A 13,942-nucleotide genomic window follows, 5' to 3' on the forward strand; every position below is an offset into this window, starting at 1 on the left:
CAGGGTATGAATAAATAAAACTCAAGATTCTATCAAAACTTATTGTGGCCAATACTTTGTCCAGTTTTTAATGTCTGTCAATATGTTTTGTGTTTCTTTTCTTGAAAACACTACTTCACTTTATTGTTGCTCATCTGAAGACTGAAATAACAGGAGAATGAATATGGAAAATAAATTTTAAAATAGTATGTTTTTGTTCACATTCTAGGAGACCAATTGCAAACCCTAAAACACCTAGCAGTGTAAAGCATCATAATTGGGTCAATTTCAAAGCCTGAACTTGAAGCTGCAATTTAACAACTTATAATGAAATTTTCAAAAATAAGACAAAAACGCCTCATTTCCTGTGCACTTTTAGTCTTTACCCAGTTTTTAATGTGTGTATGTGTTCATGTACATGTGAGCATATGTGGTAACTATAAGGAATGAAACAACTTTAGAAAAGATTAAAATATTTCAAAGGAGAAAGGGATTATTTGTTTCCAAGTAAACTCATAAAGAATTGATATTGTACTATGAAGTGTGCTTGTAGTCAGAAAAGAAACTATAAACAGAGCATGGTGGGAATTCTATATTTTCCCTTTTGCAATGGCTTCCAGATGAAACTTGCTTATTTTATAAGATGACTTTTTTTCTAGCTGCCAATATTGCAAAATCCATCTGAAATCTGAAAAAATAAAGCTATATCTTTCCTGCATCTTAAATCATGATTATGATCTGAACTTCTACAACTGGAATTTGACTATTTGGTTGATTATGTGTAAAACAGGACAAACAGCAGCTTAGCCGTTTCACATCTGTATTAAGTACGGTGTTAACAGCTGCTTAAAAATCTATTTTGGTCTAAGATCAACAGCACATATGTCTTTTAAAACATGCATGGAAGAACATAAGTTGAATGAGAAATATGGATATGTGGTCTGAAAATCAGATCACAGAATTGAAGGATCTGTCTCTTATTTAAAGTTTCTCTGTTCCCAGTTAACTGTACTAGGCCCTTCATCATCTTTTTTAGCTTTTTGTCTTTATCTTGGAATATTTTAAAACATTACCTTTTGTAAAAGAGTTAAAGATACTTAAAGAATATCTGAGTAACTTTAGTAAATTTAGTACCCATGTTATACCTGTCATTCTAACCCGGGATAGCAACATTTATGTGTTGCTTCTTTACCTGGTTTACTTATTCTGTAAAACTGCAAAATAACAACAGCAAAAAAATGAAAAGAACTGTTTCCCTAACTTCTCCAGTGGGAGGGTGGCCAGATTTTCATAGACAACTGCTAATATACAATTACAATTTTATATTAATTAACTGCTAATATACAAATACAATTACAAAATAATTATGCAAACTTTCCAGCGATGGAATAATGCTAAAATTGTTGAACATCATTCAGGTTGGTTGGATTTTTTTTTTTAAGTTTTAGATTCTAGGAGCATGGCATTTGCTAGTTTTAAGATCACATTGATTCTCTGAGTCACTTGTGTCTATTTTATTATTTCTTTTCAATTGACCATTTTAGTCTTTAAGAAATCATCAGCAAATGAAAAAAGTTGTGACTGGCCTGTCCATCCTTGTACCAGCTGAGGGAGGCAGAAGGAATTGCATACGCTTCACATTCCAAGGTCAGAGTGTTGTTTACTTTGATCTTCACTTCTTTAGGGGAAAGACCTGGCCCCCAAAGGTCCCCTTTATTGATTATGGGTGGAACTGCATAAAATAAATATTAAAGAGTTAGACATTGGTTATTTTCAATACATGGAATACCACAGAAATCACACTGAGGATTACTTATCAAGAAAACAAGGAAATAACAGAGGCATTCTATGCTGACCTTTCATTAAGTATCTAAGTTAACATCTTACGAAAGAGTGTTCAAATACAAGATGGAACAGGAAATCTCTTTCTCCCTTTATCATGTGATACTGCCAATAAAGCTAATGTCCTTTACAGAACAGTTAGCTTCATTTGTTCCAGGTCCACAGACATAGTCTGAACATGATCCTTAAAATGTATCTTATTGGTCATTAAGGGTACCAAGTCAAAGAACAAAAGATAATCAGAAAGATACTCTTCCTTTACAAACACAAAAGCAAAATTCTGAAATATGAGTCCCATTAATGGCAGTGTTAGCTTTGCTTTTTATTTATAGGTCAATGTACATTGGAATAGCTCAAAGTCACTAATGACCTCATCTTGGGCTGTTGATTAGAACATATGCATCTAACGACAGTTTTGTACATGAAAGTACTACATCTCAACCCAGAGGGTAATTCAGAAGGAAAAACAGAGAAACTTAAGGAAATGCCACTGACAAAGTCTCCAACAAGAGAGTAATGAGCAGATTTAGTAGGCTCTTCACATCTTGAAGCAATTGAGGCCATAGACACAATGCTTAATTCAACTTCCATCCTTAATAAAGTAAGCTGCACAAACAAGTCTTTAATGATGAGTATAAATAATTATGAACCCATAATGAAAAACAGGATTGAAAAAGTTAGAAAAATTGGGGAAGCTATGAAACATAGTATTCTTTCAGAACTTACTGTACACCTTCACTTCATAGTGCTTTATCATTTCTCCAGCCTCATTCGTGGCTACACAAGAGTATCTTCCAGCATTGTCCTCCTGTGCATTGAGGATCTGCAGAGTTCTGCCTCCTGTAAAATCATGGGACATCAAAGAGTCTCTAAAATCACAGTGACAGTGGAGTACACACAGGCTATCAGGGGTTTATGTCTTCTTGTTAACATATTTCTTTTTACATATGACAATTCTGTGATAGACATATGATATAAGATAAACTGCAATACTGATGGGGATTGCATGGTATCTGAGGACAGCTGCTGAGTCCCCAGTGGTGCTCTGTGGTGATGACTCTCATGCTCATTCAGACCTGCCATGCCTTTGTATACCACTCTAGCTAAGATCCTTCATAAGGTCTTTCATCCTCTTCATAAATAGGTTTCTGCCTTAATCATCTTTTCCTCTTATCTACCTAGCCTACAGGAGAAATTAATTGTGCTGAAGCAAAGTTTTTATTTTGGTCCTATCCTTCTTAAATATCTTCAATCGTTCTCAATTGACCAACATATAAAGTAAAAACTCTTAATTCTTAATTCAGGCATTCAAAACATGACTCCAGCTTTTCTTGCTGAACTTATTTCCTGCCCCTCTGCCAACATACATACACACAATATTTCCACTCAAGTTTCGGGTAGTGGGTGAGAATTCTATTGCACAGAGGTAGGCCATTCTCACTTTATACTTTTCCCACACAGGTTACCCTGATGGAACTGAAACCTCTCCTAACTCATTGCCAATCAACTAAATTCTAGAACGTTCATTAAAGTCTCATCCAAGTTCTGACTAAGAAACAAAGCTTTTTCTGACCACTTCAGCCTACAGTGCCCATTTCTTCATTTGAAGTCTTTTTTTTTTTTTTTTTTTTTTGAGACCGAGTCTTGCTCTGTTGCCCAGGCTGGAGTGCAGTGGCACGATCTTGGCTTACTGCAACCTCTGCCTCCTAGGTTCAAGTGATTCTCCTGCCTCAGCCTCCCGAGTAGCTGGGACTACAGGCATGTGCCACCACGCCCAGCTAATTTTTTGTATTTTTTTAGTAGGGACAGGGTTTCACTGTGTTAGTCAGGATGGTCTCAATCTCCTGACCTCATGATCTGCCCGCCTCAGCCTCCCAAAGTGCTAGGATTACAGGCGTGAGCCACCGCACCCAGCTTCTTCATTTGAATTCTTATAAAACTCACTCCCTATTTATCATACCCCCTGACTATTCAGAATCCATGATTTTTCACAGATTCATATTCTTAATCAACTCTTTGTACATATTACCTCTTCTCAATATAAGACTGTCAGTCTCTTAAAGCCAGAAATAATCCTTTTTCTTTTTATTTGCATTATCTATTTCCATGCAGTAAAGAGGAACAAACTCTCTCACCTTGAATTAAACTTTGAAGGAGAGTTAATATTTAATCAGGAATGAATTTCTACCCTTTTTGGCATTCATATTATAATATATTTTAGCAGTTAATTACATTGTGGCATTTATTTATTTGCCTTTTAATTTAGGTATTCTTCTGATCTTTTAAAAAGTAATTTTCAGTACTTTACAGCAGGGGTCCCAATCCCTGAGCCATGGACTGGGACCAGCCTGTGGCCTATTAGGAACCAGGCTGCACAGAACATAACACAACCAACAAAACATTGGTGTTTTTATAAAAAGTAACCAATGATTCTGCTTTTCTAGAATAGTAGATGATGCAGATGCATCTTGGACATCTGAAGCAAATGAATTACCTGGAAGAATACGAATATTTCGGTTAGATTCTAAAGGAGTGCCATCCTTAAACCAGGTGATGGTAGCTGGAGGATATGAATAAGCTTCACAGACCAAAGATGTGGGGCTGTTAAGGATGACAGTGACATCTTCAGGGTTGCCATCACTACCTACACCAGCAATTGTAGGAGATACTGAAAAAGATGAAAATTTGTTGAAGAAATATATGTAGACATTTGTATATTTGTGCATTTCTAAATTTCCATTATATTTGTATAATTTCATTCTCTAGCAGTTACAGAAAACAAATTATTATTATTATTATTATTATTATTATACACAAAAGAGTGATCCCTCAAAAAACTCATAGGGTAATGGAGGAGATGACACATAAAAAGGAACCATAACACATAAAAAAACCACAATGAAGTAAGGGCAATAATGGGAATGCTGGTGCAAGGTAAATGGAGGTTTTTTGGAAATGAGTTAGCATTCAGTCCAGTTTGAGGTGTTTAGTGTGAAGGGTCTCATTAGAGAAGGCCTCTTAAAGGAAGAGGATTTAAAGTGAGCCTTAAACGATCAGTGGTAGTTAGCAGGTGAAAGCAGAGACTAGTAAGAGGGAACATGTTGGGAGCATGGTAGTATTAAATTGTAAGCAATGAGGGGCAAGCAGGGTATATCGGGAGGATGAACTCAAGTGGATCAATATTGGAAGCAAGGATAGCTGAGACAGGTACATTTGTTTTATAAAATATAACGAGGAACTGAACTAGAGCATTAAAGGAAGGTATAAAGTGGAAGGAGCAAGTAAAGAAAGATTTAGGGCATTACTGACAGGACTTGATTATGGAAACTGGGGTGCTAAAGGAAACTGAAGTCAAATATAACTTCCAGTTTGCTTGCTTGGGAACCTAAACTGCAGAGAAGCAACATAAAAATATAAAATGTAGAAAGATTTGCTCATTTAGGAAGGGAAAATAGTTTGTTCAATTCTGAATATCTTGTATTTTAAGTGCTTATGGGAATTTCAGGTGGAAATGCCCGACAAGCAATTCTATATAGGAATTCGAACCTTGCAAGAAAGATCTGGGTTACAGGTATACATTTTTAAAAGTTTCTTGTGTATAGAAGATAATTAAACATCTGGGAATGAATTGTATTACTTGAAGAGAATATGTAGAGTAACACAAGCAGTGAAGTAAGGACAGAACACTAGGGAACCCAGTATTTAAGAGGTGGCTAAAGCTTCCATAAAGGGCAGAGAAAGGGAGCAAACAAAGATATGTGAGGATAACTGGGAAAGAGCATTGTGAAGGAAAAAAGAGATCAAAATGTACAAAACATTAAAATTGGGACTGCAAGATATTTGCTGGACCTAGAAAAAGGGAAGTGCTTGCCAGAGTACTGTCAGACAGAGCCTGTTTTCAGTAGGACAGCAAGTATATATATCTGGGCATGGTTAAAATATGAAGTGGTGGAGACAGTAGACGGTGAAGCTGCAAGTAAGGCAGATGGTGGAAAGATACAGGGTCAAGGGTGTAAGTGCAAGGAGTAACTGAACAAGAAGGATAAGTTATCCTCTGAGAAAAGAAAGGGTAAAGGCACTGACTTTTGGCCGGGTAGATTGGAAGTTGCAAACACATGCACTTAAATAGCCTCTACTTTATGAAGTTGGTGGAAAAGGGCTTTGATTCAGATCTAGATCCCTCAGTCTTCAATGAATGAGTGAATGAATGAATGAACATATATATAATACCAGATACTGTATGTCAATTTATACACTTATACACTTATGACATTTATAAGTTTCAATTTATACACTTACACACAATACAATATTGACACTTATACAGTATCTGGTATTTTGATGTAATTTTTCTTGCACATATATCTCCCCTACTCAATTAGACTATCAGCTCCTTGAGGGCTGTGTTCAATATGAGAAGTTTCTATCTATGGTGGTATCTTTGTACTCCTTAAATGGTATAACCAATAACTATAAAAACAAACAACTATACAAATTTTCATACTCACATATAGGTCAGTTGATTTTAGTAGAATTATATGATATTAGGAATCTAATACAATAAATTTAGGGGGTAGAAATTTCAAAAAGTGAGCACAAGTTAAAAATCTATTTTAATGTCTTTCCTGAGACATAAGCCAGAACTGAACATACCAACAGACAGTTATTTCATCACTCTTAGTCCACAAAGACTATAATATGGCCAATTTCCAATAATGGCTAAGTCTCACAAAAAAAAGGATAGAATATCTCAGGTTGAGACCCAATCACTGTTTACCTGCTTCTCTTTGACCAATATATCTTTATCCTTTACTACTGATTAGTCTATCTTATTCAGAGTTGTGTCCCTAGCACAAAACACTGTGCCTAGAACATAGTAGGTATTCCATATGTCATAAATTAATTTATAAATTAATTCAGGAAAAATAGTAAATGTACACAAGCACTGGTCCTCCTTACATGATGAAATTCTACGACGGAAACATTACTTGAACAGAAAAAGAAAAGAAAATTTAGCCTACAGTCATGTCAGATTCTTTAAGATATGAAGAAAAGCCCACACCTACCAAATACATTAAGACTGAAGCTCCTGCTCTTGTCGCCAGCTGGACTGGAAGCCAAACATGTATATCTTCCAGTGTGTGGCACCTGGACATTGGTAATTTGAAGAAAACGGCCACCAGATATAATGTGATGGGCTTCATCTTCTTGGAGGGGCTGCCCATCTTTGTGCCATGTAATTTCTGGCACTGGATTCCCTGTAAAAATCCATTTCTGAGAGTCAGCTAATAATTACATGTATACAATGGATAAACTTTGAAAGAGGAGGTTTTCACTCATTTGTCTTCCTACATATCCCATGTCTAAAACACTGCAGTAATCATTCATTTAAAAATAACTATGCAAGCTAACTTATTTTATAATAATAATGGTTATGTTGACTTTATGCATAGATTATAAATCATTTTCAAATGTAGGTTAGTGTTCATCTATAAGTAAAATGATTCTAAATTGACCTTCATGTTTAACTAAATAACTAAATTTATACTATTTTTTAGACTATTACAACTAAGTATTTTGATAGTACAGTTTTTAAATAATGCAGCATTCATTTTTATTAAAACTATTATTCATGAACAGCTTTGTATTCATATACTTTCTTTCTTTTTTTTTTTTTGAGATGAAGTCTCACTCTGTCACCCAGGCTGGAGTGCAGTGGTGTGATCTCGGCTCACTGCAAGCTCTACCTCCCGGGTTCACTCCATTCTCCTGCCTCAGCCTCCCAAGTAGCTGGGACTACAGGTGCTTGCTACCACATCCGGCTAATTTTTTTGTATTTTTAGTAGAGACGGGGTTTCACCGTGTTAGCCAGGATGGTCTTGATCTCCTGACCTTGTGATCTGCCTGCCTCGGCCTCCCAAAGTGCTGGGATTACAGGCGTGAGCCACCGTAAATTTTACTGCCTGGCCTCGCAGAAAAATTTTCTAAAAGATTTTATATTTTTGACAAAAAGCTGTAAAAAAGCAAAACCTTTAATTAATTCAACATGCAGATATTTTGAGTCTATACCAGGATTCTATCATAGATAGATGGCAGAATATTGAACAGATCAATAGAGGTAAAAATATATTAATTATTCTTTAATATTTACAGCCTCTAGGAAGAGATCCTGTATTTTTATTTTCAAATGAGATCTATGTTAAATATTAAGTTTTAAATTATTCAAATACTTAAAAAAATTTTAAAACCATAAAAGCAAGTCATGTTAGGAAAGAGGGCTAGGATGATATACTAGCTTGAAGAGAGGATTTTATAAAATGTAGGTAATGCTTGTCTATGCAACTGTTGTAAATTACTATATTATTTCTAGAAAAAAATTATTAATAGGTTAATAGTATATATCACACTGTTTATATCTGCCTTTCTTAAAATAGAAACATTCCCCCCTCTGCTTATTTGAATTTATTGCTCACATAAGGCAGACAAACAATGAAATAAGAAACTCATTGAATCTTCCTTAAAACTCTGACTTTCCATAAAATGTTATGGGCCACTTTCATTCTTACTTTAAAACTGCAAGGCCATCTACAATAAAAAGACAGCCTTGAAAATATCCTCTTAGAGATGTGTTTATTTTGATTATATGCAAGAAATCAATTTACTGGTAAAGATGGTGAAACTGGTTTTAGAATTTTTATTTTTCCTACTCTATATTCCCTCTGTAATATTCAAACATGCTAACAAAAGGTAACAATATTGTTCTTGGAAATCCCCACTACAAAATAATGCCATTCTTTCACCAAAACTCCTATTTCTTTGAAATGAAATTTAAGAAAAAAAGGAAAAGAAAAGGAAGGCACAAACACAGGGAAGGAAACAAAAATTTAAAAAGGTAGGGCAAGATAAACATACATGTAAGTAGAAGCAGAATAATTTTTCAAAAGAGAATGATTTATTGAATTGAAAGAAAAGACTTCCTTCCTTCCTTCCTTCCTTCCTTCTCTCCCTCCGTCCCTCCCTCCCTCCCTTCCTTTCTCCCTCCCCACTCCCTCTTTCTTCCTTCTTTTCTTTTTGGTATTTCCTTTTTGTCTCCACAGAATTTGAAAGGTTTCCTCCTACATTTCTACCAGCTATACTGGACTAGAATTTAATTTCAAATGCCAATTATAGTAGCTGAACTTTTCCTCAACTGGTTAATATATAGTGGGACTCAATATCTACCCAAAGGAAAATAAGTCATAACAAAAAGATACCTGCATTAGTATGTTTACCGGAGCACTATTCACAATAGCAAAGATATGGAATCAACCTAAGTGTCCATTAACAGAGGTTGGATAATGAAAATGTGATATATATATATATATGCACACACACACACACACACATTCCATGGAATACTACCTATCCATAAAAAGAATGAAATCATATCTTTTGCAGCAATATGAATGGAACCGGAGGCCTTTATCTTAAGTGAAATAACTCAGAAAGTCAAATATCGTATGTTCTAACTTATAAATGGGAGCTAAGTAATGTGTACAAATGGACATAGAGAGGGAAATAATAGACCTTGGGGACTAGGAAGGGTGGGAGGGTGGGAGAGGGACTGAGAGATGAGAAATTACCTAATAAGTAAAATGTACACTACTTGGGTAATGTTTACCATCACTGAGACTTCACCAGTACTCAATATATCCATGTAACAAAACTGTACTTGTACCCCCTAAATATATAAAAAATTTTTAAGATATATAGTGGAGGCAATGACTATCAGTGAGTGGGGGGAGCACCAAAAGTCTGAGAGCTGAGCCCATACCTGTCACTTCACAAGTCAGCGTAACACTCTGTTTCTCTTTCACCTTCACATCTTCCAATGTATTTTCACCCACAATATGAGGTGGTACTAAAAAAAAAACACAACAAAATAACAGCTCTTAACAGCAAAGCTGCTATTTTATAGATATTTATGTATGGTTTTATTAAGCTATAACCTCCAAAACAAATCCCCCAATCCACATTCATTATTTGATTGCTAGAATGTCATAATATTATTTTGATCAAGTCTACTTTTAAAGTGATAAATCCAATTATAATGAATTTTATTGTAATGTAAATCATTAAGTCTGCATAAAAATGTCAACAAATCACCAAGAACATTTATTTGACTTTTATTTCTTCCACTATAACTCTAATATGTATTCACATTAAACAAGTCATTCAGCCTCTCAGAATATTGTTGAGCAATTGTGAATTAAAACAGGCATTTTAATTCCCCCAAACGATTGCCTGATTACCTCCAAACAATTCTAATATTGAATTCTTGCCAAGAGTCACAGTCCAGGGTCTAAATAACACAGGTATGAGATCAAGTGGTAAATAAATTTTAACTCTGCTTCCAGGATTTATGGCAATTTAAGTTTCTTCTAGATATTGCAAACTATATAAGTACCTAATACTGAAAGCCCAAAGATTTTTCTTTCTTCACCAGCTGCATTCCTTACAACACAAGTATATTGGCCAGCATCTTCCATTGTGGTCTGCATCAGCCGTAGCATCCTGCCTCCTGCAGAAGCAAATCTTTTTAAGATGACTTAAAAAGAAAAATGAAACTTTATAAGCCATCCAAGTGATGCTCAATTTAGGTAAAAATTTAATCAGTATGCTTTAGAGGCCCTTAAAATGAATTTACGTTAAGCTTTTTAAAAAATCACATTTTAAACTTATATAAAACAAAATAGTTCAGAAAAATCTTCTAGTTCAATAGATAAAAAAATAAATATAATGTTAGGTGACAGCAAGCAAGTAATGTTGTTTCACAGAGAAGGTGACGTTTGAATATGATCTTAAAAGATAAGTATATTTTAACACGAGTTGAGAGATGCTGATAGAGTTTGGCTCTGTGTCCCCATCCAAACCTCATCTCGAATTGTAATCCCCATAATCCCCTGGTGAGGGACCTGGTGGGAGGTCAAGGGAGGGACCTGGTGGAGGTGACCTGATCATGGGAATGGTTTCCCACATGCTGTTCTCATGATAGTGAGTGAGTTGCCATAAGATCTGATGGTTTCATAAGCGTTTGACAGGTCTTCCTTCACATACTCTCTCTTCTGCCGCCTTGTGAAGAAGGTGCCTGCTTCCCCTTCTGCCATAATTTTAAGTTTCCTGAGGCCTCCCCAGACATGCAGAATGTAAGTCAATTAAACCTCTCTCCTTTATAAATTACCCAATCTCGAGTATTTCTTTACAGTAGTGTGAAAACAGACTAATACAGATGCTATTGTGAGTGGAGTATGAATGAAGAGATAGATAGAGGTAGAAAGTAGGTGTGAGAAGTGGTATCAAAAGCAGAGCAGGTGGAGAAAATGGTAAGAGATGAGGCTAGATGGAGTATGGCCAGATTGCATGGGCCCATGAATGCTATGCTAAGGAATTTAGATTTTATTGCACTCACTAAAGACTATGGAGTGTATAAACAAACAGGGCTTATGATCTGATTTGTGCTTAGAAAGACACCTGTGATCAGATGGTTAGGAAAAGAGTCCTAGTTTTCCATTGAACATGTAATATGGGAATATCAGAAAGACAACCAGCCCAGACACCCAGATTTGGGTGACATCAATATATTACCATTACTTTCAATGGCAAAAACCACAATTACTTTTGCACCAACCTAATATAAGGAAGATAGGAGAATGAAGACTACCAGCTTTCAATTAAGCTTCATGGAATCCTACATTACATAAAATGTTATGGGGTCACTTCATGCACTAGTGATACACTGCTTTTGCTTCTTTTTGTATTTTGAACATCTATGTAACATTTTGTTTGAAGAAATGTTCATCCAAGAAATGTATGTAGACTGAAAGTGAAACTCTAATCTACTGGGGGTGTAATTTGGAGGAGAACTCTATTTAAAGATAAAAGCAGAGGAGCCAACAAATGAGATGAAACAAAACCTGCAGAGAACTAAGAGACACTGAGAGAACAAAGTCCTGGGCACCATTTGAGGAGTAAGGTCCAACAAAAAAGTAGGTCATTTACTGGATTTTGTAATAATTTTCTAGCTGGTATATTTTTGCTTAGCACCCTGAATTTGAATTAAAAACAGTATAATGGTTAACATGAAATTTTCATGTAAATGTTCACCTGGGTCTGGTTTCCCAGGGGTATTCTATCTGTTTTCTGTTTATGTAAACACAAGCTGACATTGAACTTTTTCTATAAGCAACCTTCCCACCCTAAACCCACTGAAAGGTGAACTTAGTAGTATCTTATTTAGACAAACAAAGCTAATTACCTGAATTTAGCCTTTTTTTCCCAATTGAATTTAAGTAAACAGAAATTTTGTTTACTTAAAAAGTAAAAATGCTTTAAAAACCTATGTCAATTAGGGAAGGATTCAAGCGCTCACTGCCACTTCAGATTAGTGAGATCATAATACGATTCCAGTTGAGAGGTATTAAAGCAATACAACTTTTATGAATCACTGCTGGCTCTACAAACGTCAACCTCATAAGTTTCACGATTCTCCTTTTCTCTTTTTTCATGGACTTCTCGCTTAATCCAGTGAAAACCAAAAATGGGTTCTGACAGTAAATTATACTTATATGGAGACGTTTCCTGTACCTATTAAATTTTTATAACTGTTATCTGTTTCTGGCAGATAACTTCATAACAATGATAGGGTCTTCACCAAAGTACTGCTTTTAGAAAAGCTATGCTTAAATTCTCAGGAGGACTAATATTAATGAAATAGGCATGTACAGGAGACTGAAGACCAAGCAAGACATATGCCATTCATTTGATTCTCATTTATCTATTGCACAACACAACATGTTCAGACTGTAAAACTGAATAACTCCTTTGGCAGCACCACAAGGTGAAATACTTATCATGTGTTCACTCAGGGATCTCCAGCTGCTAGTCAGGCACAACAAAGATAAATAAAACCAAAACACCACTTCTGTAAATTTGTAACAAGCTAGAGCACATCACTTTAGCTTGCCTTTTTCACTTCCAGGAGCTCTGCTGCACTTACTATATTTAATAAGAGTCCCTACTTTCTTAGCAAGTGAACATTTTTTAAAAAGCCAGAAAGATGAATATAATTTCAAGCCAAGAAGATAATGTGTTTAGGCTTTGGTAACCACATTTTAATACAATCTTTGTCATTAGTATGTATTTCTTAAGATCAACAGAGACTGAGAGTCCTGTCAAAGTAAAAACATCATAGTAAGGACATAGGAAAGTTTCCCAGGACAGGGAGACCACAAACCTTTTACCAGGTTGTCTATGACAATAACAAGAAACAGGTGTTTGATGCTTACCATAGAAGCAAGTGCTGTGTTAACTGTTTTAGATATCTCATTTCATCCTTACAAAAACCCTGAGGCAAATACTATTATTATCACTTTACAAGTGATCAAACTGAAGTTAACAAAGTTAAGTAACTAGTCTGAGGTCATAAATATAGTGAGTATTATAGACAATAAATGTGGTTAATGGTAATGTACATTCTTCCTCAAGCTCCTATCAGTTATAAACCAAGATCGGGAAGAAACAGGGGGAACTTAGGTTTTTTAGACCTAATTCCAGCACTAGGAAAAAATCTTTTCTGAATATGCCTTCAGTAGTGGTAATGTAAACTTTGAGCACATTTAGGTGAAGGGAGCTTACTGCCACTTAAAGTAGCTCATCTTGATTTTAAGCAAGCTAAATAATCTTTTAAGTTGTTTATATTCAGACACAAATCTATCCCTAGAATCTTCCATATACTGACATTACTTTTAACCTCTGGAACTAGAAAAAAACAACATAATCCTTTCTACACCATGGCTCTTCAAATATTTAAATTTACTTTGGATTATATACCAAATACACCACAAGATTTATTTTTCCAGGTTAAATACAGACATATTAATCATTATGTGATAATTTCCCATCATAGTTATTTTCCTTTGCAAATACTGTCATTAAGCCTTTCTTCTTGTCTTTCTAATAAGTTCTGCTAAGTTTATAGTGCACACGATCTCTTGCTTTTCTTATTGGAGAAAATATAGTTTATTGATGTGGCAAAATATTACATTTGTTGTCTTGATAATCACATTGTATTAATGCATACTGA

At 35.2% G+C, this 13,942-nt stretch overlaps 1 protein-coding gene across 4 annotated transcripts in view; it reads right to left on the reverse strand.

Moving 5' to 3' along the window:
- Window positions 1–13,942, reverse strand: part of HMCN1 (hemicentin 1) — a 462,896-nt gene that overhangs the window by 119,701 nt on the left and 329,253 nt on the right. For all 4 annotated transcript variants that reach the window (XM_003815598.5, XM_063598296.1, XM_063598297.1 and 1 more), the window contains 6 exons: window positions 10,268–10,381; window positions 9,635–9,721; window positions 6,888–7,079; window positions 4,316–4,489; window positions 2,548–2,661; window positions 1,566–1,711 (listed from right to left, as the gene is read on the reverse strand). In XM_003815598.5, coding sequence (XP_003815646.4) covers window positions 1,566–1,711; window positions 2,548–2,661; window positions 4,316–4,489; window positions 6,888–7,079; window positions 9,635–9,721; window positions 10,268–10,381 — 827 coding nt within the window. The remainder of the gene's footprint in view (window positions 1–1,565; window positions 1,712–2,547; window positions 2,662–4,315; window positions 4,490–6,887; window positions 7,080–9,634; window positions 9,722–10,267; window positions 10,382–13,942) is intronic.

Source organism: Pan paniscus, chromosome 1, assembly GCF_029289425.2.
Source record: "Pan paniscus chromosome 1, NHGRI_mPanPan1-v2.0_pri, whole genome shotgun sequence".
In the NCBI taxonomy this organism is placed as follows: domain Eukaryota; kingdom Metazoa; phylum Chordata; class Mammalia; order Primates; family Hominidae; genus Pan; species Pan paniscus.